At 46.8% G+C, this 26645-nt stretch overlaps 1 protein-coding gene across 4 annotated transcripts in view; it reads right to left on the minus strand.

The window, feature by feature from the left end:
* Positions 1-26645, minus strand: part of ARHGEF7 (Rho guanine nucleotide exchange factor 7) — a 951496-nt gene that overhangs the window by 38793 nt on the left and 886058 nt on the right. For all 4 annotated transcript variants that reach the window (XM_078657529.1, XM_078657531.1, XM_078657528.1 and 1 more), the window contains one exon: positions 25218-25272. In XM_078657529.1, the coding sequence (XP_078513655.1) occupies positions 25218-25272 (55 nt within the window). The remainder of the gene's footprint in view (positions 1-25217; positions 25273-26645) is intronic.

The following is a 26645-nucleotide window of genomic DNA, read 5'->3' on the forward strand; positions in this document are numbered from 1 at the left end:
TATCTCACGCACCGTTGACATTTAAAACTGCTTCCGCATGGAAGGTAGGACGTATTTTTAGTTTCTCCCGCATGTTCAGATACACAGTTTACCCACCTACAACCTGGTTTCAGACACTCTTTTTCCTTTTGCTTATTGTGAGACACGAGTGCACAATATATTTCTCATCATTTACTCACTTTCCCACAAACCACCACGTCTCTTATTACTGTGTATGACCTTTTCTTTTGAAGCCAGTTCGTTAAATTCACTAGAGTTCATTTACAAACAAGTCTATTCACCTGGTTATAAGGTATCATAAAGTGTGGTAAATATTAGAGATGTTATACAAAAATATCTGAAGGTTTCAAAGTTGTGTTTATTCTTCCTCAACAGTATGAAAATGCCCCCGATGAAGGGCATACTGCCCGAAATGCATTGGGCCTTGTAAATACGATAAACAAGAATGATGACAAAACTTTAACTGATGTAGAAACAACATCAAAGGTGTTCGAATACATTTTGAAGGATATTTTCAATAAAACTTTATTCAAAACAAAACAAGTTTTGGAGTGCATTTGAGGACGTTACTCCCGGTCGGAATAATGCAACAGTGTTTTATTTTCAACTCCCACCCCTCAGAAGGGAGTACTCAAATAGCACCAACAAACGCATAACAGAATTGTTAAACTTTTGTATTTACCAAGGAGTGTGATCGTTCTTAGCAATTTCGATTCATTATTACTATTGAAAGGAATCGTTAGACACCTAGGATTTCAGGTGAAACTATTTTTCTTTATTGCAAACACACCTCTTTGGTTCACGTTGCACATTGCAGTAGCAATCACCTTTGAAGTTCCTGAGGAAGGCAAGGACAGGAGTGTCCATTTATATTGCTGAAACATGTCAACCTAACTTTAATCCGAGCAGATATTTGTTTAAACTGCTCTAGTTTGCTCTGTTTTTTAATCTCCAGGATTACTAACACACTTATATCCTTTGCTGTTTTTTAGAATCGAATCTTTGTCGAGGTAGTCTTTTGCATTTAGACCCGTGGACATCTTATATGTAAATGAAGTTATAATTGGGGACTATGTTCACACCAGGTCTCGAAACATTCCCTAGGGCCCTCCCCATACGTTCTGTTTTGCTTGGCTATGGCCTACCCCAAAACTCGAGCACTACACAACAGCCCTTCAGGATGTTATTTTAAAAAGCCACTCAGTAGGAATTATTTGGCTCAAATATATCAAAGAGATGCCAGAGTACATCGGGGCTTCCAAACTCGTGACCCATGCAGCTACTATATCCTTCCCTTCAAAAAGTGCCTTCAAAAACGTATTCTGGTTAGCGGTAGAGGCAAAAGCTGCAGCAAGAGCAGACGTTAATACTCTATCGCAAACATTTTTATACCTTAAGTCCCGGATTAGATAAGAGTCTTACAGGGATCAGGTGACTGCATCTTGCGATAGAAAACTATATGATCAATCCAGAGCAGATGCTCTGCCGTTGAGAGCTTTTACAAAGAGTTAGTTGGCCGAGGTTATAGATATTTGTCCTGCATGTCATTCTCAAGCTGAGTTTGTCCTATATGTTTTTTTTGTTTGCCCAGGTTATGCCCGCTAGCACAAGTTTTGGCTGGCTCCTATCTGTAGACGAATATGCCAAAGTAGCCACTTAGCTGCCCTTCACATATTGAGGTCAGATTGTTCTTTAACATATGCCATACCTCTTGCTAAATTCTTAGGCGATATGCGGATCCTGCACAGGAAACTTATCTTCTGCGATGTTAAAATTTGATCAATGTGCTTTTAAAAAAAATCATTTTACTGATATCTTAAATTATAGGCCAATTAGCCTTATCGATGTGACCCCAAAAACATTTTCTAGAGTATTGCTGGCCAGACTGCAAGAATGGTTGGAGGACTTTAATATTTTAACCCCCTTGCAAGCAGGCTTCAGAAGTAAAACATCAACCATAGATCAGTTATTTAGGCTCCAATTGATCTATTGGAAGCATATAGTTTTGGAGGGGGGGAGCCTGTACCTTACATTCGTGAATTTTAAATCAGTGTTTGACAAGGTGGATCGTGAACAGTTGTGGGGCATTATACTGGAAATGGGGGCACCACCATACCTATGTCACCAGCTCAGACGTCTTCATGCGGGAACATTCGCGAGAGTAAGGTTCGGCAGGAATGGGGAAACTCACGGCCCCATTTCCTGTTGAAAAGGGGGTGAGGCAGGGCTGTGTGCTCGCGTCAACTCTCTAATCCCTTTTCCTTAACGGGCTTAATAAAGACCTTCTTGTCGTTAAGGATATTGACCCCCCAAAACTAGCTAACCGCACATTTCCTGCATTAATGTTTGTGGATGACACCCTGCTCCTCTCGAAATCATCGATTGGGATGCAGCGTGTACTAGAGGAATTTAGCCAGTTCTGCAGGAGGAGGAACCTGGTGGTTAAGATTAAAAAGACAAAATATATGGTCTTCAATGCCAGTACTACTACTTGCCCGCATCCTACTATGGACGATAGACCATTGGATAGGGTCCCCATTTTCGATTATGAACAATTGTTACTTACCTGTAAACAGGTGGTTCTCCAGTATTGGTGTCTTTCATAGATTCAAATGCTAGAATATTCCCCGTCGTCGGAGTGGGAGTCCCACGGTAAATAAAATAGCAATAATATACTAAATATATATATATATATATATATATATATATATATATATATATATATATATATATATATATATATATATATATATATATATATATATATATATATATATATATATAAATAATCATAAGAAAAAACCTGAAATATGTATTAGAAAAAGGCATAACCTGCCTACCCATAATTCTACATAGGAATGCATGGGAAAGGATAAAACCATATGCAGCCTATCCTTGTCATTATGTTGGTCCAAACTGCAGCCAATCAGGCGACAGCAACCCTCTAGAACCTTCTCCTCAGAGCTCAGCACCTCAGATTTTCGAGCACAAGAGTGACCAAAGAGTCTGTGAGGAGAAGAGAGCCTCTGAAGGGAGGAGGGAGGGTCGCATGTGAATCTATGAAAGACACCAATACTGGAGAACCACCTGTTTACAGGTAAGTAACAATTGTTCTTCTCCAGTATTGGTGTCTTTCATAGATTCAAATGCTAGAGTATTCCCCGTCGTCGGAGTGGGAGTCCCACGGTAAATAAAATAGCAATAATATACTAAATATATATATATATATATATATATATATATATATATATATATATATATATATATATATATATAATCATAAGAAAAAACCTGAAATATGTATTAGAAAAAGGCATAACCTGCCTACCCATAATTCTACATAGGAATGCATGGGAAAGGAAAAAACCATATGCAGCCTATCCTTGTCATTATGTTGGTCCAAACTGCAGCCAATCAGGCGACAGCAACCCTCTAGAACCTTCTCCTCAGAGCTCAGCACCTCAGATTTTCGAGCACAAGAGTGACCAAAGAGTCTGTGAGGAGAAGAGAGCCTCTGAAGGGAGGAGGGAGGGTCGCATGTGAATCTATGAAAGACACCAATACTGGAGAACCACCTGTTTACAGGTAAGTAACAATTGTTCTTCTTCAGTATTGGGGTGTCTTTCATAGATTCACATGCTTGAATATAGAATAGATAGCAGTCAGTACCAAAGAAAGTTTCCATAGTTACAATGCATAATAAAATACTGAAAATCATATGTGTGGAACACTGATATATATATATATATATATATATATCAAACAGTCAATAAGTACTTGGAAACTAATAGGAGGAGGGTAGAACAGAGGCTCACCTTATTGAAAAAGATTACGAAGCACAGCTTGTCCTACTGCGGTATCCCCTTCATTCATGCCACCCAGACAGTAGTGTTTCGTGAACGTGTGCCTGCTGGACCACGTGGCTGCTCTGCAAATCTGATGCAGCGGGACACCGGCAAATAGTGCAGTAGAGGACGCCATTGATCTGGTAGAATGGTACCTCACCGAAGATTGCAAAGGTTTGCCTGCCTTTTGATGGCAGAAAGCAATAGCCGAAGACACCCAACGGCCTATCGTAGGTTTGGTAACTGGACGTCCCTTGTGAAAACGTCCATAAGCTACAAAGAGTTGGTCAGATTTGCGGAACTGGGCCGTTCTGCTGATGTAGAACTTCAAGCACCGTTTAATGTCTAAGGAGTGCAAGCATTGTTCCGCAGGAGACTGCGGGTTAGCAAAGAAAGTCTTCAGAATAACAGGTTAATTGACGTGGAAATCTGAAGGTACTTTAGGAAGAAAAGTAGGGTTAGTGTGTAGCAGCACACAATCCGACTGAAACTGAAGAAATGGTGGTTTGATCGTAAATGCATGAATGTCACTCACTCAACGCGAAGACGTCAATGCAAGAAGAAGAGCAACCTTCCAGGTGATGTACTTGAGGTCAGCTCTATGTATTGGTTCAAACGGTGCATTCATTAATTGCGCCAAAACAATGTTGAGGCGCCACGCAGGAGGAGGGCGCCGAATTGGTGGAAATTTACGAAATAGTCCCTTGAAAAATTGGCGAATTATCCTAGAGGAACAGAGGGAGGTGGAGCCATTGTGGCGGAAGCGTGAAATTGCCGCTTGAAAGACTCTTAAAGTAGCATGAGACAATCCTGACTGAGCCAATTGAAAGAAGAAAGGGAGGAGCTGTGCAGGCGTTGCACGCAAGGGATGCACACCGGCAGCAGCACACCAATGGCAGAAACTTTTCCATTTCAACTTGTAAGTCTTTATAGTTGAAGGAGCTCTGGCCTGAGCAAGGATGTCTCGACATTCTTGAGGAATGGTTAGATGCGCAAATTCACAGTGTTCAGGTTCCAGGCTGATAGAGAAGAGGGGTCCGGATGGTAGATGAGACCCCTGTCCATGGAAAGAAGATCCATCCGAGGATGAAGAAGGATGGGCTCGCACTGGGACAGAAGGAGCAACTCCGAGAACCATGCCTGTCGTGGCCACCTGGGAGCAATGGATGTGGCAGGATTCTCTCCGTATCTTCCAAAGCACCCGAGGCACCAGAGGGATTGGAGGAAAGGCGTAAGCAAACAGATTTGACCAGTTCATCAAAAGGCCATTGCCCTGTGACCCTTTGTGTGGATGCCAACCTGCGTTAGCTGGGCATTTCCGATTTTCCGGCGTTGCAAAGAGATCCAATGTTGGGCGACCTCAGCGACGAAAGATCATGTCGAAGGGTTGGTTGATGTAGCTCCCACTCGTGGGTTAATGACCAGGATCTGCTTAGGGAATCCGCCAGGAGGATGGACAACCCTGGGAGATGAACTGCGGTGATCGTGATTTGGTGCTTGAGTGACCAGTCCCAAATTGCCTGTGCTAGGCGAGACAGTACCGGAGATTTTGTTCCGCCCTGCTTGTTTATGTAGTGCATGCAGGTTGTGTTGTCTGTTTGTATTAGGACAGACTCTCCTTGCAGCACGGATTGAAACGACTTGAGCGCTAGAAAAATAGCCATGAGCTCCAATTTGTTGATGTGCCAGGCTTTCTGATGTAGAGTCCATTTTCCTTTTATTGACAGGTCCTGGAGGTGCGCCCCCATCCCTCCAGAGATGCATCCGTTGTGAGTGTAAGATCTGGAGTGTCTGAATAGGAACGACATTCCTGCTGGAAGATGCAATGGCTGTGTCCACCATTTGAGCGCTGCTTTCATGCGAGTCGTGACACAAATCAGATCGTTGAAGGATCCGGTAACCTGACGCCACTGTCTGTCTAATTCTTCTTGAATAGGACGTGTCCGTAGTCTGGGATGAGAGCGATGCACGATGATGCCATCCCTAGAAATGACTTCAGCAGTCGAACTGAAACGTACTGTTTTGACAGTAGAAGAAACACTAGACGAAGAATCCTCTGTTGACGTTCCAGGGATACAAACGCCTTTGCCAGCGTGGTATCTAATGTGGCCCCTAGGAAATCCTTGCAAGTTGCAGGTTGTAATTGGGATTTTTTCAGGTTGAGAGACAGGCCCAAGGAGCGAAACACCCTCTGACAAAGGGAGGTATGGCGAAGAAGTTGTGAGCGGGACTGCGACTTCAGGAGGCAATCGTCGAGATATGGGAATATCTGGACACCTTGGAGGCGAAGAAAGGCCATGACCGGAGCCAATATCTTGGTAAAGACTCGAGGGGCGGAACGGAGGCCAAATGGCAGTACTCTGAACTGGAAATGCTGTTGCCCCACCTGGAATCGTAGGAACTTCCGATGACCTGGGAGTATAGGGACATGGAAGTAGGTGTCTCGGAGGTCGATAGTAGCCATGAAATCTCCGACTGAGAGCAAACGCAAGATTTCTGTAAGCGTTAGCATGCGGAAGGATTGATTCTTGAGATATTGATTGAGCGCTCTCAAGTCCAATATTGGTCTCCATTCCCCGTTCTTCTTGACGATTAGGAAAAAACGGGAATAAAACCCCTTCCCTCTTTGAGACTTTGGCACTACCTCTACTGCACCCTTCAGAATCAGAAGGTGAACCTGATGGAAAAGTTTCTTGAGGTGCGGAGGAGGCGGCCCAGAAGGTGGAGTTGGAGGAGGGATTTCGACGAATTCCAATGCATGGCCCTTTTCCACAATGTCTAGCACCCAACGGTCCGTGGTGATGGAGGACCATTGAGAACCAAACAGAGAGATTCGACCTCCAATTTGCAGAGTTAAAGACAAGTCATTGCCGTTTATTGGAAGATCCTCTGTAAGAGGACTTCCCTCTATAGGTCTTGGACGGCTGCTGACGGCTTCCGGAGAAACGCTGGTTGCCATGGGTATAGGAGAGATATTGATTGCTTCCTCCTCGAAAATTATAATTGGTGCCTCGTCCTCGAGCACCCCGAAAGGGCTGTTTCTTAAATTGAAGAGTACCTAAGGCACGTGCAGTGTCCGTGTCCTTCTTTATAGATTGCAACGCCTCGTCAATGTGTGCTCCAAAGAGTGATTCGCCATCATATGGCATATCAAGAATTTTTGCTTGAACTTCCTGACTGAAGGAGGTGGAGCGCAACCAACCTTGCCTACGTAAGACAGCCGCTCCAGCGAGCTGTCTGAATCCAGTGCAGGCTACATCCACTGTGCAATCAATCAATTCTTCAGATGTTCTTTCACCTTCCTGAAGAAGCTGCAACACTTCAGCCTTGGAAGCCTCCGGAAGTAATGCCACATAGGCGGACATATCTGCCCAAACTTGACGGTCATATCGACCCAAGATGGCTATAGCATTAGCCACCCGCACAGTAGTGGAAGACATTGATGAAAACTTGCGCCCTAGAGCATCAAGGCGACGGCCCTCCCGGTCCGGAGAAGCTGTGATAGTAGATGCAGGATTCCGGGATCCTCTCTGAGCTGCCTCTGTAACAACAGAATCTGGCTTCGGCTGGCCAGTAAGGCATGCTGGAGATCCGATCGGCGCCTTATATTTCTTCTCTAACCTTGGCAATTTTGCCGGCAAAGAGTTTGGCGTCTTCATGAGTTTCACCCCTTCAGCCCAGATGAAATGTATAATTGGGACAGTATGAATCTGTTTGAATTGTTGGCTCTTGAAGTCATAAAGGAAACAATCTTCCTCCCTTTGGACTTGTGGTAACTTGAAACGCTGAGCCGCTCTATCCATCAATTGATGGAAACTTGCAATATCCACCGGAGGAGAATCCCCTGGCGTCACTTGAGATGGGGATGGTGTTTGTGCCCGATAGTCATCCCACTCCGCCATCTGATCATCACCATCCACATCTGTAACTTCTCCATCCTCTCGTTCTGGAGGATTCTCCTCATCATCATCAGGATACACAGTGGCGGGTACTTGAATTGATGTGTGTCTCTGAATGGCAGCAGGCGGTGAAGGTTGTGAAGGAGCAGTTGACGGCTCCGTAATCTGGGTTAATACAGATGGTACAGTAGGCACTTGTGGTGATGGCGGGAAACGCCGATTATAGTCATCCAACATATTTTGGAGGTTTGAAATCAGCGACAAAGGCAACATCGCAGCTGGCATTTGAGTCTGAACTTCATCTTGTTGGCCATACTGCTCCTCCTCATCATTACTAAAGTCCTGACACTTTATAATTAAATCTGACGGACTCCGAGCCTCAGTAAAAGCTTTATGCACATTCTCTTCAGACTCCTGATCTGAGTCTGTAGCAAACAAAGGAGAGGGTGGTAAAGCCATACCCCCTTCAGGAAAAATTGCAACCTGGTCTGATTTGCTGGAAGACAGTGGCAACAAAGGTAGCGAGGCAAATGTAGACGGTATTGTTTTTTCTACATTTTGAGACCTTGTCGTCGATGGCAATCCTTCCGTCGACAGAGCTTTCGGAGGCATAGACGGTGTAATGGTCTTCGCGGGCTTCCTCGTCGAAACCGTCGTCGGCGAGGCTATCGTCGACGGGAACGTCGTCGACAGCAGTGGTGCCGACGACGGAACCTTCTTCGACGTAGATGTCGACGGAACTTTCTGTCTTATCTTTTTCGTCGACGGAACACTCGTTGACGGAACACTCGTCGTCGAAGGCATCGACGAAACCAACATCTTCACACCCTTCGTCGATGACGATCGTACTGTCGACGGCGGAGGTTTCTTCGTCGACGACGACGAAATTGGGATGATTGACGACACAGTCTTTTAACTGAGAATTACCTTCATCGACGACGATGACGTCGACAAAGGGGCTGTAGACGATCCAGAAGCAAGCGTCGTCGTGACCGTCATCGTCGATTTTGAACCAGAGACAGCAAATCTCGTCGACAGAACTGTAGACGACACCGTCGTCGACGGAAAATCAGTTTTCTTCACAGAAAAACTTGAGGAAGATGCAGCAGGAGCCTGAGAGCCGGGTCTCATGGGCCCAGAAGTGGTAAGAAGTGGTGAAGATACCGCAGGGGCCAAGGAAAGAGACATCCTCTTCTTTTTTAAATATGGAGAAGGCAACTCCTACACGCTACCACGCTTGGAGGCTGCTTGGGAATGGCCAGAAATAAGTCTTTCAGCATCAGAAAGTACATAGCGAATGTCCTTACAATAACAGAAAATAATTTTATTAGACAGATTTTACGCCTGCCCAAAAATACACCCCTAGTACCACTAAGGATGGGTCTGGACGTCCTCCCGATTGCGGACCTAATCTCTTCACACCCACTGCTGTACTGGTGACGGCTTTGGAGCACACCAGAGTTGGGCCACTACAGGGAGGAATGGAATTAAAAGTGGTACTGTCTACTCTTGGACCTGGAAGAATCCCCTGGTTGTCTTTTATTAGGGACTCATTCCGAGCAATTGGAAGGGAGGATTTATGGTCCGCACCAGAGGAGACTTGCTTAGCGATTTCAAAAAAATCTCGAGCAAGTGCTCTGAATGAATACAAACTGACACGAATTTCACAGACGGCTAATTCTCCCAGTTTAACTTGTTGGTTCCTGGATATTAAGCATCAATATAAATTTGAGCAGGTGCTCGATTCTATCCAACCTCCACTAGCAAAAAAGCTCTTTTTGCAATTTAGATGTGGGACGCTCCCACTCCATGCCTTAACTAATAAGTGGGCGGGGGCAATTAGTTGTCCCTGTCCCTGGTGCCTATTGGAGGAAGAAACTGCGATTCATGTGGTGCTCTTCTGCTCGGCTAATAAGTGGCCTAGATCTAAGTGGGTGATTCAACTCTGCAGAAACCTAGGTATTAGAAATTATATAGAATTTTTTAGGATTCTAAAAACAGACAATAACCCGGTTTTTGTCGTCACTATTTCTTCATTTCTATTTGCAATGTGGTGTAAACGAAGGCACCTGCTTAAAAATTGATATTAGAATTCATATAATCTGCTATTGTTTACCATCTGCCGGGACTACGGATCTTTTAAAAAATCTCAGTTTATATGTGTAGTTACCTGATGATTAAATAATGTGAAGTATAGTAATACCTGCTTAAATGGCTGCTACTTGATGATGAGCTTTGGGTATATCATTGATACAAATATTAAAACAAATTTAAAAAAATCGTAAGTTAATTTATATTTTTACTCTGGTTTTTAATTAGCCAAATTTCCCCATAGTGATGATTTTTATTGGCCAACCTCCCGAAGTGTGACCTTAATATTCCCTGTGTACCATCGATTTCCATATGTGCTAATTGATTATCTGTGTGATCTGTATCCAATGTGGTTGTGTCTTTTTTTTAATGTTCTTTTATGGCTGCAATAACCGAAATAAAGTTTCAATGAATGAATGAATGAATGAATGATATCTTAACACTATCAATGCTACAGCAATTCCCGCTTGGTGCTCATCTCCCTTAAATCCCATTGTTCATGACGAGCTGAGCTCGTCATGAGCACACGAGCTGTGTACTGCATGACGAGCTGAGCTCGTCATGAGCATGGAAGGGGTTAAATAATATTTACTGGGGACGTTTTACGACAACTTGTACTGTATGGAAATAAATCAAATATTTTAATCAATGTCTATTTCAACCATGTTCGCATTTGTACTTGTATGGCCCTGGTGGCCGAAATAAAGTTATTTGACTTGACTGGGAGGTAACAAGTAAAGCAGACTTTTCAGAAAATGTGCCACTAATTTTGATCTAACCAAGATTGTTGGGAAAACACAAAGGCAGAAAGGCCAGCAAAATACCCTTAACTGTAACTGTAGCCACTGCCAGACCCTGCTTTTCACAGGACAGTGCAAATCGAAGAACATCAGAAAGACAGGAATTAGAAAGAAAAATATAACTAGGCCTGCCAACTGATATCACTGAACACAGTTGTTCCAGGAACCCATGTAGATGGGTTTTGCAGTGGGTTTCCTGGCCTCACATGTAATGAAAAAAACCTCATCAGAATGTCCACATGTGCAGCTGCAGCTTTTTTAATTAAGGACGTGACAATCCTTCTGCTAAAGTAGGCTCCTTCTGTGAGGAAAAGGTTGCTGAGTGCCAAAAGTTCAGTTCACCAAATCCTCCATGCCCAATCTGGGGAAATTAGGATTAGCTGTGCATAACTTTTTGGTGGAAATGAATACAGGTGTCCTAAGACCAGCTGAACCTGAAGGCATACGTTAAGGAACCAGAGAGAGTTAAATGTATAGCACAAAATTGAGGACACTTACATTTCTAGGCAGAGAAATTTATGAATGGCGGCCCTAATCCGGAGGTCAGTTCCACCACTTCACAGTAATGTACCCATTCATGATCCTACCAGCTAAAGAGTGCAGTGTGCATCAGCTCTCACATCACATTTAGAAAGTCTGCAAGACAAACTGCTATTGGGAAAAACATTGGTGTGTTCACTGCCACAAGCATATCACCCCTGAACACGGAGTCCATGACCCCACACTGCCCTGACTGTTGACATAACTGAAGGCGGTGGTTTTGTCAGAACGAATGTGAATGTAGCTCCCTGAGATGGAAGGAATAAGGAAATGTCCTCATGGCAAGGCAGACCACCCCGACCCAGAAGATTTATGTGCATGTGCTGCGCCGACAGACCAAAGGCCTTGAGCAGATGGGCACCCTAACCCAGTGAGGGGGCATCTATGACCACAGTTGCCTGTGCTTTTGGAAGCCGAAGGACAGCTCATCAAGAGGTTGGAGGGCTGCATCCACCGGTGCATATCCAGCTGTACTGAATGAGGGATCCGAACGAGCAGAGAGGCTTGTTTGATATTGGAGTCTCTACCATCACAGGCAGCACTTGAGGGCCCTATTCCACCATCTGTGTGAAACAGCAGTAAGACACAAGGGGCAGTGAGGTCCAGCAGATATAAGACCTGCAGAACTGGGATGATGTGTCAAAAACATTAGAATTCTCTCCAGAATATCCGTGATCCTCTGAGGAGGAGTAAAAGCCTCCATGCACACCTATGAAGGTTAACCTCTGCATTGGGTTCAGGTGAGACTTCTAAGTATTGAAGGCAAAGCCCAAGTCGCGGAGGAGAGTCGTTATACACTGTGTGTGTTCATAGCACAAGGGACTCCGCTTTCACTAACAAGTATGGAAATGCATGGACTCTTAAAAACAGTAGTGAAGCAGCCAGAACAGGCACTGCTTTTAATGAAAACACATGGCACTGTTATCAGTCCGAACTGCAAAACCATGAACTGATACTGCTGGGACCCCTTGGTGAACCTTAGGTAACATATCTTGGTACGGAGGATTGGAAGATTTCGAGAGGTATCCTAGAGATCCAGTGATCACAATCAATCCATGGGCCAAGACAACTTGGCTAATGGACAGCATTTTGAACTTGTTCTGCCAAATTAACAAGTTCAAAAGTCAGATGCCAAGAATGGATCTCAAACTACCATTGTTTTGAGGAGCAAGTAGTAAATGGGAGTACAAACACAAACTTTTTTCTTCCAGAGGTACCACATATATGTCCAAGCAAAACCTCCAATTTGAGGGACTTAAAATAGGCACAAATTTCCTCCTCCAAAAGTTTGGTGTGTGGCAAAGAGATCATCCTTATGTAAGGAGGGGGGGTCAGGGAGATGGGCCAGGGTAGCATGTAGCCCTTGTGGATTACCTGGCTAACCCTCTGATCAGTTGTGGTAATTCCCCTCAAAATCTTGAAAAAACTGTAGACCCCCCCGCCACCTATCATAAAATGGCAGCATACAGGGGAAAGGAATCAGGCAGGTTTGAGAACAGCAGAGCCAGCACAGCACTGGCCGGAATGACTGATTGTGCCAGGATTGGACTGCCTGGAGCAGCCTCAACTTTCAACACTACTGGTGCAATTTCCTCACTGCTGAGGCTGGGCCAGCGAGTGAACAGTAGCTCTGCTGTTTTTAATGTAATCTAGTGTTCTGTCTGAACAGCCGCTCACCATAGGACAGGTCATTGGACATCTCCTGAAGAGCCATGGATTGAGCTGCAGGTTCAGGTCACATTTTAGAATCTGCTGAGAGACATTCAAGATGTCATTGACCAAACCAGTAAACTGCTTCTTTGTATGATCTGGTAAGCTATGGTGGTTCCCGCAGGGTGTGTACATATCAGACAATAATGCAGTTTGTATTTGCAGTGTGGAAAGCTAGCCTACTGGAAGAAAATACCTTGCAGCCCATAGAGTAAAATGTAATCGACTCTGCTGGGGGTGTCATAGGAAAGCCAATTGGGTTTTGTTTTGAAGTGGCTTACACTACCCAACTTTTCAGGTTCGGGGAGAGGTCAATACTTGTGGGTCACACAGAGTAGGCAGTTGGCATCTGGTTATGTGCCTGTGGCCGTGTGCCTGAGAAGGGTTTCTCGCATGCAGCCATGACTGAACAACCTTGTTTAATGAAAGCAAGGTGTCCACCACTGAGGTGGAGGGTTGCAAAATCTCAGTCAATATGTTTGACTTCGATTCTGCAGAGGGTTAGGTCAATTCCAAGACTTGGGCTGCTTTTTGGACCTCAGTTGTAAAAAAGGAAACTTCTGAAGGGGACCGCCGGGATAAAGAATGTCTCCTTTAGGCGAAGTGCCCAGGCCACTCACATTTTGTATATTTAGATTTTTTTAAAAGTCACCCGCACTCATTTAAGGGGAAGACTGTTAAAAGTTAGGCTGAAAACCGTCAACATTATCGGCGCCCTCTTGCTCTCCTTAAACCTTTTGTGCGCGTAAAACAGCCGCCATTTTGGACACCATGGCTTCCCTGCTCTCGCCGAGAGCCAGCGCGTCTCTCTCTCTCTCTCCTAACTTCGCTGGCAACCCCCCCCCTGCTTGCACCTGCCTTGAGTCATAAACCCCTCTTCGGCGCTGCTCTGCCCCAGGCCCTCATCCTGTTCCCAGCGCGACACCTCCCTGCTTCCCCGTCATGACCTCCGGCCCTTTTGATGCAAACCCCTTTTCCCCGTGTGCCCGTTTGTCTTCCCCGTTCCCAGGCCGACACCTAGCTCTGCCGATACCAATCTCTTGCCCCTCCCCATACAATAGGAAGCTTCCCTCCTCAAAGGACCCCCGAGATGATCAAAGCCCCCCCCCCATCCCACGAGATCCGATCGAAACCCGCACACTCCGTGAATCGGCGGAATACCCAGCTGCGCGATGATCATCACCTGTTGTGAACGGGGCGGGGACTTCCACTGTAGCCTTGCATGGGAACGGGCTGGGAAGGGGGGATTCTGAGGATGTCTTTCCGTACATCAAAGTATCAACGAGAATGCGTTACATGTAATAAAGAGATAAACTTGTGTATAAGAGGCCAGGCCTCAGGGATGCAGTTAGAGCACCTCAGAACGATACCTTCTGTCCGTTTTCGTTGTGTTCTCCTCCGGAGCGAATAAAAACCTTGTTTCCTGCCTTCCAGTCTCCAGCGCCTGCCTCTTCAATAGTTTAACTTCTTTGTGGGTTCAAGAGGCGACATCGCCGGGCAATAATTAAGGATCTTATATTCTGGTTGGTAGTGCCCCCCAGTTTGTACTTTTCCACAATTGGCGTCCCAAGCGTGGGGCCCATCAGCGACCCACGGATCCAGTGGGAGAGGTCCTGACGACAAAGTGAACGACTGCAACGATCGGGAACGCGTCTGTCCGATAGACCCTCGTCTGACAGCCGATCATCCGAACTTCACTGGTTCCGAACAGACCTCTCTCGAGTGATCTACGGTCCTGACTGGGAACCATCAGGAGTGCCGCGAGGATAACGAAGAAGAGAGGACGATCGGGCGCTGGATTCGGAAGTCAGGAAACTGTCCATGCGGTCCGGGTAAGGTCGTGTTACCACGACAAATTGCGAAAAAATTGCTTGATTGCTTGTTTGTTAAATACTAGTATTGCTCTTTTTGTTTATTTGGAGATTCACTGTCTGCAAACGGAGAAACAACAGGCTCTCTCTTTGCAAGCAGTGGAGGATAGGTAGGGCAGACAACCGTGCTTATTTTTCTCCCCCACTCAATAATCACCTGAAACTGAACTGTTGTTCACAAACTATTGTTTCCTGGAGATTCCCTGTCTGCAAACAGGGAAGAGACCACCCTTTTTGCAGATAGTGAAAAGGGTAGGTAACGCAGATCTTTGCGGACCTACTCATTCTCCCCATTGTTATTTATCGGTCTTTTGTTATCTTGATCTATGAGGGATTCACTGTCTGCAAACGGAGAAACAAAGGTCTCTCTCTTTGCAAGCAGTGGAGGATAGGTAGGGTAGCAGCCGTGCTTATTTTTTTCTCCCCCACCCTATAATTGCTTGAAACTGAACTGTTGTTCGCAAAATTATTGTTTCCTGGAGATTCCCTGTCTGCAAACAGGGAAGAGACCACCCTTTTTGCAGATAGTGAAAAAGGTAGGTAACGCAGATCTTTGCGGACCTACTCATTCTCCCCATTGTTATTTATTGGTCTTTGGTTATTGTGATCCATGAGGTATTCACTGCCTGCAAACAACGTAGAATAGAAATATTCTGTCTAGTCTTTGCATCTAGTGATAAGATAGGCAGTGCTGACTTTTTAGTCCCTCGTTACGAGCCGTCATGTCTGTCTTCTCCCCACTGATGAGTAGCCTGTTTAGCCCGGACCGCCTATTAGAGATGGACCATCCAGCCCCGCTGGAAGGCACCCCTAATAAGGACATGTTCATGAAGCATGGATTGACCGCTATAGCCTATAGTAAACTATGGCATAAATATACAAAAAAGGGTCAAGAAAGTCAATGGCCCCTGATAGGATCCTTCGATGATGATAAAATAAAAACGCTAGAAACTGCCCTAGGTAAAAACAAGACAACACCTACTATGCTTGATAGCTTCGGCATGTGGCGAAAAGAAACTGAACAGCGTAAAAAGAAAACTGAGAGTAGGTTGGAAAAAGAGCTGCAAAAAGCAGCCCACCTAGCTGCTCAGAAACTAAAAAAGGAGATAGAGGAAAGAGAGAAAGCTAAACAGAAACTAGAAAGGGAAACGCCAAGCCAGTGTCCGGTTAGAACCCCCTCCATGCTCTACCCTGATTTACCCTCGAAACGACAAGCCAATGAGGACCTGCTGTTAGGTCCCCCTATCATCTACATGCCCCCTCCATATGCCCCTTCTCAACCCTTGGCGCAGCACGCGCCACCCCCAGGTACAAACGAAGGTACCGCCACAGCGTCGGCCCCAATGGCCTCTGTGCCAGCCGAACCCCTTGTATTAAAACCCGCATCAACAACAACGTTAAACGAGCATGAGACTCGAGGGGCTGGCCTTGCAAGAACAAACAGGCTAGACAAAGATGAGCGAGCGGGGATCGACAAAATAGCAAGGACACTGGTAGAAAGGAAGGATGATGAAGAGTACATCACAGATATGTTCAGCTCGTATACAGGGAGTCACAGACGACATTTTACCGTACGACTGTGTTATCATGTCTTGAATGCATACGAGGACCGATATCGAGACAAAGGTCCCGAGAGCCTAAGGACTCTGTACCGGAAGGTCGATATCGGGGATGAGGGCGAGTGTGATGTGTCGGACCTCCTTACGCGTACGCTTGAGGTTTTCCGCCACCTCACTGAACGAAAGCCGGGAGCTAAATCCGCGGCCCCCGTAGTGACCGAACCACCAACCGAGCAATCTAACACCATGATGCCGATACGTGAGGCTGCCCCTTACTGGGTTCCTCCTCGGGGTACAGGGACTCACGATGATGCAAACAACCAAGATGCGAAGGGAAGGGTAGTATACAACTGGGTCTACCAGCCATGGGACCGGCAAGAGATACTGACATTCCGGAAATCTCTACCCGACCTACGTAAAAACCCCACTGCCTTCTATACTGAATTGGGTACAGCCCTGGGTTCAACTATCATGACCCTGGCTGACATCGACTTGTTCTTCGGGTTATGTCTACCAGCTGATGTGTGGAAGCAAATCCGGAAAGTCGACCACCTTGAGCTGTTCGGACATACCTGGTCACAACTCGATGACTTGGACAAACAACGGGGACCAGGACAAAAGCCGTTGAAATCCATTCTAGACCTCCCAGATAAAATTGTAGAGAAATTAAAAACCCTAATCCCAGAAAAGAAAGTGGACTGGTCGATAGTAACAGCCTGTCGCCAAAAACCCCAGGAGGATGTATCGGAATACTTCTCCCGGTTTGAAACGGTGTTCTCCGATTACAGCGGCCAGGACATGACCACTGCAACCGGACACCATCTGTTTGTCCAGAATTATGTTAAGGGCCTATCATTGGACATCTCCCAGAAACTACAGGCCAGCGAGAGTAGTTGGGCAGCCTCCAAACCTACAGCGATTCTCCAAATGGCCCAATATTATGAGCATCAGAAAAATGAAAACAATAGGGCGACAGAGAAAAAGAAGAAAGACTTAAAAGAGAGGGTGATGATTGCCAAACTGCAAGGGGTGACTATAGGACGAGACCAATACCGGGGAAACTACCAGACAAACGTCCCTAAGACTGCATTTCCCCAGGACCGCACTCTGACTCCCTACAGTGGACGCACAGACCTTAGAGATGACCAGTGCGCTTTCTGCAAAGGGACTGGCCATTGGAAATCCCAGTGCCCAGTTCTCCTGGAAATGATCAGGAACAGAGACCCCAGGGATGTAGCAAACGGACCGAGACCTAAGGGACCACAACGAGGGCCCCCAAATGACGCGACTAATGACAGATCAAGCAGACCAAATACGTTCGATCGACCCAGACAGAACCAATATCAACAATCTGACTATGACGACACTCACACCTTTGCATAGGACAGCCAAGGGCGAGGGAGGGATCCAGTCGAGCTCTATGTTGACCAGCAGGGCCCTTATGTCACTGCTAAGGTCCTGGGTACCAAGTCTCCATTTCTGGTAGACACTGGCGCAACACGTAGTGCGTTATCTAAACGACTGATTCCAAGGGCACCCTTGTCTGGCTCACTCATAACATCGACAGGTTTCGATGGAACGCCCTCCACCAACCCTTTGTCTGCCCCGATTCTCTTTGACATAGAAAACAACACCACCGACACCACGTTCTTGCTTTCCTCCAATAGCCCTGACGCCATTATGGGACTTGACTTACTGAAACACTTCCGAGCGACGATTAGGTGTTCTCAAGATGGAGTTCGAGTGTTTCTTTACGACAACCCCGTTCTGCTTAGACATTGTTCCCCCCGACACATGTTTTCCATCACCGACGTCGACGCGTCCCTGCTTGACACTCTACCTCCGTATCTGTGGGCCAAAGCGGATTCGGACGTAGGGCGTATGTTAATTGACCCAGTACACATTACTGTCCGACCAGACGCAACACTCCCAAAACTCCCACAATATCGGATATCGCCAGAGGGCGAGAAGGCATTGGTAATGATTATCCAGTCACTGATAGACGCAGGAGTGGTAGAGGAAGTGGTTAGCAACGTTTGCAACAGCCCTATCTTGCCCATTATCAAGAAGCAGGGAGAGGGAGATGAGAAAGCATACCGTTTCATCATCGACCTCCGAGAGATCAACAAAGTGGTGGTACCCCAGTACCCTGTGGTCTCAGACATCACCACCATCCTGACCTTGATTCCATCCACTGCCACCACCTTTTCCGTCATCGACCTCAAGAACGCATTCTTCTCCATCCCCATCCACCCAGACAGCCGATATCTCTTCGGCTTTACCCTAAAATCCCGCTCATATAGGTTTTGCCGAGCCCCTCAAGGCTACACGGAGAGCCCTAGCATCTACAGCCAGGCCCTCAAAAGGCAACTAGACCAAGTCCGGTTACCCGACGGGGTGGTGTTGGTACAATATGTCGATGACATCCTTTTGGCAGCCGACACCACCCCTCTAGCGGTTACCGCCACCATTCAACTCTTGCACTTCCTTGCGGAAAATGGCCACAAGGTCTCCAAGAAGAAGTTGCAATTCTGCCTACCCCAGGTCACTTACCTGGGCCACCTTCTGTCCAAAGATGGAAGGAAACTCACCCCTGATCGAATCCAGACCATTCTAGACACCCCTGTCCCTAAAACCCAGAGGCAGGTTCGCTCCCTATTAGGCCTCACCTCCTTCTGCCGACAATGGTTGCCAAACTTCAGCCTCGTTGTAAAACCACTGCTTTCTCTGCTAAACAAAGACGTCCCTTTCCCACTCCCTTGGACTCCTGAGTGTCAAACCTCCTTCACAGAACTACGAGACGCCCTTTGCTCAGCCCCTGTCCTGGGTACCCCTGATTACAGAAAGCCCTTCTCCCTTTACACTCACGAAAGGGAGGGGTGCGCTTTATCTGTCCTGACCCAGGCCATCGGTCCTAAGCAACGACCGTGCGCTTACTTCTCTGCCACTCTTGACCCTGTCGCCAGAGCCTTGCCTGCCTGCCTTCGAGCTGTAGCTGCTGCTGCAGTCTCTATCCGACAGAGTGAGGGGATTGTACTCTCGAATTCCCTCACGGTACTGGTACCCCATGCAGTCGACACCCTCCTGAACCAAACCAAGACGCAACACCTGACGAGTGCACGACTGACTGGATACGAACTGACCTTGCTTGCCCCCCATATCACCCTGAAAAGATGCACCACACTGAACCCAGCAACTCTGTTACCCTTGCCAGAGAACGATCCCAATGTGCACCCCGTACATGACTGCGTGACTCTTACGGACGAACAGACCAGGAGTAGGGTCGATCTCAGAGACACAGCTTTCCCTGACCCCGACGGGGAGTTGTGGGTGGACGGTTCTTGCATCAAACTCTCCGATGGTACCACTTCCGCTGCCTATGCAGTCACCACGGCTCGAACTGTAGTAGAAACAGCCCGCATCACCCAGCGATCTGCCCAGGCAGCGGAACTGATTGCTTTGACGAGAGCCTGCATCCTGGCAACAGGAACCACAGCGAACATTTACACCGACAGCCAGTATGCCTTCGGGGTGGTTCACCATTTTGGGCTCCTCTGGAGGGAGAGAGGATACTTGACCTCACACGGCACACCCATTTTGCACGGGGATTTAGTCTCCGCCTTAATCGAAGCTGTCCTCCTCCCCAACAAACTTGCCGTTATCAAATGCCAGGCACACAAGAAGGTGACAGACATTATTGGACAGGGAAATGCACTAGCCGACATCACCGCCCGAACGACAGCTGAAAATAGAACGACAACACATATGTACGTGACCAGGTCACAAGCAGAAAACTGGACTGACGCCAAGGACACAATTAGAGACATACAAACAGCTAGCACACAACACGAATTGAATGAATGGGCACGGGTGGGATTGAAAGACGATGAAGGCTGCTGGCGGACAAAAGACACGAACAGATGGTTGCTACCTGATTCATACTTGATTCCCATATTAACCATGGCACACTCCCCTGCCCACATAGGATCAGCCCCCATGATCGAACTTGTCTCCAGGGTTTGGCACAATGACAAGATCCCAGATTCCGCCAAACGCCTGGTCCAACAATGCTTAATATGCCTGCAACACAACCCCGGGAAGGGAACTGTAGTACCCCGGGGGGGATTTGGGGTCCCAAACCATCCATTTGAAGTCCTGCAGATGGACTACATCCAACTAGACAGATGCCAAGGCCTGAAATATGTACTTGTCGTGGTGTGCGCATTTAGCAAATGGGTGGAAGCATATCCAACCCGTGACAACACCGCTATGGCCACTGCGAAGGTCCTGTTAAAAGAGTTTTTCCCCCGTTATGGCCTCTGTCGTGTTTTATGGAGTGATAATGGCCCCCACTTTGTAGCCAACGTTATCCAGCTCATCCTAAATGGGCTGGGTATTAAACAGAAATTCCACGCAGTCTTCCACCCCCAATCTGCTGGGCTTGTCGAACGACACAATGCCATTCTAAAGCTTAAACTGGCCAAAATAGTGGCTACGACGGGCCTGAAATGGCCAGACGCCCTCCCACTGGCATTGCTATCGATGCGCTCCACTCCCACCCGACATCACTTAACCCCTTATGAAGTTGTCTTCGGCCGACCCATGAGTGTCTGGTCTGCCCCGAAACCAACTTCCATTCATGACGTTCCGGATGTCCTAATGTCTGATTATCTGTACAAATTGACTGAAACTTTGTCTGTCCTTCATCAGCAGGTGCAGCAGGCCATCCCCGATGCTTCCAGGGGTCCGGGTCACGCCATCCAGCCGGGGGACTTCGTGCTGATCCGAAACTTTCAGCGATCAAAGAGTTTGTAACCCCGGTGGACGGGCCCCTGGCAAGTGCTGATCACCACTCGGACCGCACTTCGAGTGGAGGGGAAGAAACACTGGCTGCACGCTCATCACTGCAAAAAGGTCTCTCCAGCCCTGGCCACGACAGACACCGTCAACACCCAAGAAGAGCTCCTGAACCAGGACCGACCATCGTTGAACTGCTACCCTGATACAGAGACACTTGAACTTTCAAAACATCCTGACCCCACTGTGCCATCTCGAGAAGGGTATTTCCTGCGTCGAAAGGAGGGAGCTTCGGCTAAGTAGGCCACGGACTAGGTTAAAGGATCTCAGAACGGTGACCCAAACTACCAAGGGTTACCTGGAGAGAGGCTGAAACTAAGTCTGTGGTCCTGCCCACTACCGAGCACCTTGAAGACGAAGATGATGGAAGCGCCAGATAAGAAGATGATGGAAGCGCCAAACAAGAAGCCGACTGAGACAACAGGAAATACCCACTACAGAAATCCGAGAACAGACAGACTCCATAGCTCAAAGACAATTGCACTCTTCATCGTAATCCTCCTCTGTTTTCTCCTCATGACTACGCTCTGGATTATGGAAGAACACGCACCTGCTCACGAAACATTCCTAACCACTGCTCAGCCTACCACCATGAAGGAACATTATCTAATTTCGCTCTCTCCTCAACTAAGAGAGAGGCGAAAGGAGTTTTGGAACAACTCTTTCGTGCAGCTACTTCACCAGCACAATCTTGCCACCAACGCCACCAACTGCTGGATCTGTGGGTTGCTACCCCATGCCACTGGACATTCAATACCATTCATCCCTTCACCCTTCTCCGTCCACGGCTCCTGCCTTGCCTGGCTGATCCTCCTGCAAGAGAGCTATACGGGAAATGCCACCTCCAGCAGAGCTGCAGCACATTCTTCTCACGGGGCCGGGCGAAACAAGACAAAGACACACTTCTGCCCGCTGACCCCCAGCGACTCAATCCAAATGGACATTCCGGCCAAAGAACGAATCGAAATGCAGGTGTTCAACAATCCAACCAGACCCACCTTCTCCTATCTGCGGAAACGAACGGCTGCCACTCTGACTGTGGCCCTGACGGTCATCAACGTCACCGGCCACATGTTTGTAGAAGGACTTGGGACACAGCTGGTGGGTCACAGCGCTTGCCGCTTTACCAGAACTTTGGACTCCACGGATCCACCTTCCTTTGTGTCATCCCCAAACATGTATTTCATCTGTGGCACGAAGGCCTACACCTGGCTCCCCAAAGGCTGGGGGGGCACTTGCTACATCTCCTTCGTCCTTCCTCCAACTTATGTGGCCCCAGCGAATCACCACAGACAAAAACGAGCCAAAGACGTTGAGCAAGCCGACTCAACAGGGGCACAGTTCCTCGATGCTATGAAAGGACTCGTCCCCCTCTGGGGCCCGATGCCAAACAGCCGTGCCATCCGACATTTGACTCAGGCAGTCGAGACAACCATGAACATCACAGCGGGCATCTTTGCCAACAACACTGCCGAGCTCCAAGCGGTCCGTTTGGTGGCTCTTCAGAACCGCCTCGTTCTAGATGTGGTTCTGGCGGACCGTGGAGGAGCATGCCGCATTATTGGGGCCAGCTGTTGTACATACATACCGGACAACTCACCCTCAGTGTACAAAGCCATCGAACATCTTCACAGACTCTCTTCGGAAGTTCACCAAGAGCAAGAAGAATGGTCGCTTGGTGGTTGGTTCTGGGACACCGTCAAAAGCTGGGGCTGGAGACTGCTCACCATTATCCTGATTCCCGTAGTTGTAATATGTGGCCTATGCTTAGGAATTCAATGTTTGCCACCTATGTGTTCTTTATGTGCGAGTTGTATTTTTTCCAAAACTGTGGACATTGGAAGCGAACATATGAGGGCATTATATGATACCGAAGTTAGGAATTTGATGAAAATTGACATTGAGTAAGCAAGTTGGCTAGATATGTTGAAAAGGGAGGACTGTTAAAAGTTAGGCTGAAAACCGTCAACATTATCGGCGCCCTCTTGCTCTCCTTAAACCTTTTGTGCGCGTAAAACAGCCGCCATTTTGGACACCATGGCTTCCCTGCTCTCGCCGAGAGCCAGCGCGTCTCTCTCTCTCTCTCCTAACTTCGCTGGCAACCCCCCCCCTGCTTGCACCTGCCTTGAGTCATAAACCCCTCTTCGGCGCTGCTCTGCCCCAGGCCCTCATCCTGTTCCCAGCGCGACACCTCCCTGCTTCCCCGTCATGACCTCCGGCCCTTTTGATGCAAACCCCTTTTCCCCGTGTGCCCGTTTGTCTTCCCCGTTCCCAGGCCGACACCTAGCTCTGCCGATACCAATCTCTTGCCCCTCCCCATACAATAGGAAGCTTCCCTCCTCAAAGGACCCCCGAGATGATCAAAGCCCCCCCCCCATCCCACGAGATCCGATCGAAACCCGCACACTCCGTGAATCGGCGGAATACCCAGCTGCGCGATGATCATCACCTGTTGTGAACGGGGCGGGGACTTCCACTGTAGCCTTGCATGGGAACGGGCTGGGAAGGGGGGATTCTGAGGATGTCTTTCCGTACATCAAAGTATCAACGAGAATGCGTTACATGTAATAAAGAGATAAACTTGTGTATAAGAGGCCAGGCCTCAGGGATGCAGTTAGAGCACCTCAGAACGATACCTTCTGTCCGTTTTCGTTGTGTTCTCCTCCGGAGCGAATAAAAACCTTGTTTCCTGCCTTCCAGTCTCCAGCGCCTGCCTCTTCAATAGTTTAACTTCTTTGTGGGTTCAAGAGGCGACATCGCCGGGCAATAATTAAGGATCTTATATTCTGGTTGGTAGTGCCCCCCAGTTTGTACTTTTCCACAAGACCTCCAAAACAGGACACTCTGTGCAGCCCAAATTCTGATCATGCATTGCAAGAGCCTCTAAGTAAAAGCCTAACAATTCTGCCTTCCGTGTGAAACTCTGAGCCCTAGGAAGTTGTTCTGCCACGGATACATCATTGAAATAATTTCCTCCAACAATGATGGCTTGAGGGCAGTGTGTAGACTACCTAATGGATGGAATCTGTGCTGGCGCCAAAGGAGGCTCTGATTAAAGAATGACTCGCGTGCCTTGGCAGGTTTTGTTTTCTTGGGCACCAGGGCCACAGCTTATGGAGGCGCAGCGTTTTTGGGAGCTGTCCGAATTGCCAAAACTGCCAGATCATGTCCACCACCCCTTGTGGGGGTGACGCAGAAGCAACTGTAGCTGTCCTAAAGAGATTCAGCATAGCAAAATGTAAGGTGTCAACCTGCACAGGGGTTAGAAGTTTCTGTTCTCATCATTCCAGTATCTGGATTTTCAGAGAACAAGACACACCATCTCAATGAAGTGCAGAAAAATAGCAAGTGATGCCATTACGTAAGCCGGTTCAAAAACACCTGGGTGTCATACTAGAGACACAGCTGAAACCATCTGGCAGCACCGGACTGTACTGGAGAAAGATTGAAGGGGAGAAGTTTTCCAGATGAGTCTGCAGCCTGAGAAATAACACATAAGGTAAGGAATCTGCAGGAAGGTGTTGATATAGAACGTTTCATTACTACACAAAAGGTTTACAATATTTCCATAATTCAAAATTTTATGAACTCACACAAGGTCTTCTAGACATTGACAAACCTTGGAAAAATTGTCATATGTATTGCTATGTTCTGAACAAAGAATGCATAACAAGTTTAAACGGAAGAAATCCCTGATCTGTGGAGCAATACCTCCTTCCCATTGTACTGGAAGCACTTGGAGGTTAAAACCAGAAAATATAACCTGCAAATCAAATACTTTTATGAAGTATACTTGTACCCTGAAAATGTGAGTTAATCAACCACTATTTGGCAACACCGATGTTAATATTGCCGAATTTCTCCAAAAGCCTGCACAAAAAACCCGCCCTACAAAATGAGAACATAACCAGACATATGCAAAAAAGAGTTTCATATGCGACAATGTATCCAATTACTGCTAAAATCGCTAAGCCACAACAAATGTCATAAAAGGCAAGGGAAATAAAGTATAAGACATATTTAGGTTGCTTGATAAGATGCATACCTGCTTCAACTCCTGCACTTCATCTTTTAAGGCATATACTGTATCAACAAGGCTCCTAAGAAAAAAATAATGTAAGAACAATTAAAGTTATCACAGCACTTTCTGTAAATCTAAGTGCCTTTATAAAATATGCATACAAATGTAATAGTACTGCCCATGTTAGGGTAAATGTTCATAATGCTGGTTTGAACCTCACATCTAATACGAATCAGTATATGTAAAGCCATACAAAATAAATTAGGCCCTATAATACGCAGTCTCAAGAGGGTAGGGGGGCAGCATCAACAGAGGATGGTGTGGTAGCAGGAGGATTTTTTTTTTCTTTCTTTGAGTCAAGGGGTTCATAGATGAGAGGCCATGTTATGGATGGCTATTCACATTACTGCTCTACCCGTGTAGCAGTTGAAAGCAGAGGCTGATGATTTTGGGGGCCATACCTGACAAAATTATGAGGGGGTAAAAAGTGAATAAAGGGGAAGTTTTTCACCTCCGGATTCTGATCATAGACAATTTGTGCTTCGCTCTTGTCCATTAGACCTCACTCAGATCCACTCTGTGCACAATATCTCAAATATTCACTATTACCCATTACTATTCTACATTTCACATATGTATTACAATATAGCTCACAGGTAAAATTCAATTTTGTTACCATAATAAAGCTAAAGTGACATAAAAAGCACACAGTTTACAACCTTGCATACTGTTTAGTACAATGATTAATACAATGATGTTCCCCAGTGAAACGACTAATAATCACAAGGTATCCTTAATCTTATTTTACCTCTTTCCTCAAATGTAACCACGTTTGGGTTGGCACAGAAAGAAAGAAACTGATGTCAATGTGCTGGAGTAGGTGCCTATATAGGCACTGCACACATCACATTCGGCGCAAACAACATCGACTGAGCCATAAGAGCCACCTACCAATGTGCAGAAATACTGCTCATGATTTTCCAGATCCAGTCTGACACCTGGGAAATACTATACTGTAAGGAATTTGCGGTTAGAAGACTCTACCAGAAAGGTGATCTAAAGAAAGAGGGCTGGTCCTCCAAACGCACAAAGAGCCAACGAATTACCTTTAACAGTGCCCACTGTAAGAACCTACTGGGCCAAGACAAAGTGAACAACAATAGATACAACTGTTTGACTTGCAACGGGTACATATTATGGGTGCCACACCAAGCCTAAATGTGTCCCAGCACCCGCCTACATGGATGAGATCCACTACTTCGAGATGGAGATCAATTGAAGTCAACTGCCACTGCTCAATCTTCACACAGGAAGGATAAGATTGTGCAGGCACCAGTGCAAGACCTTGACCTGCTGTTCTGACAGAAGATCCTTCTGAAGCAGTAGCCGGATTGGAGAACAGATGCTCAAGCTCAAAAGTTGTGGATACCACACACAGACTCCTGGCCCAAT

Source organism: Lissotriton helveticus, chromosome 8 (assembly GCF_964261635.1).
Source record: "Lissotriton helveticus chromosome 8, aLisHel1.1, whole genome shotgun sequence".
NCBI lineage: Eukaryota > Metazoa > Chordata > Amphibia > Caudata > Salamandridae > Lissotriton > Lissotriton helveticus.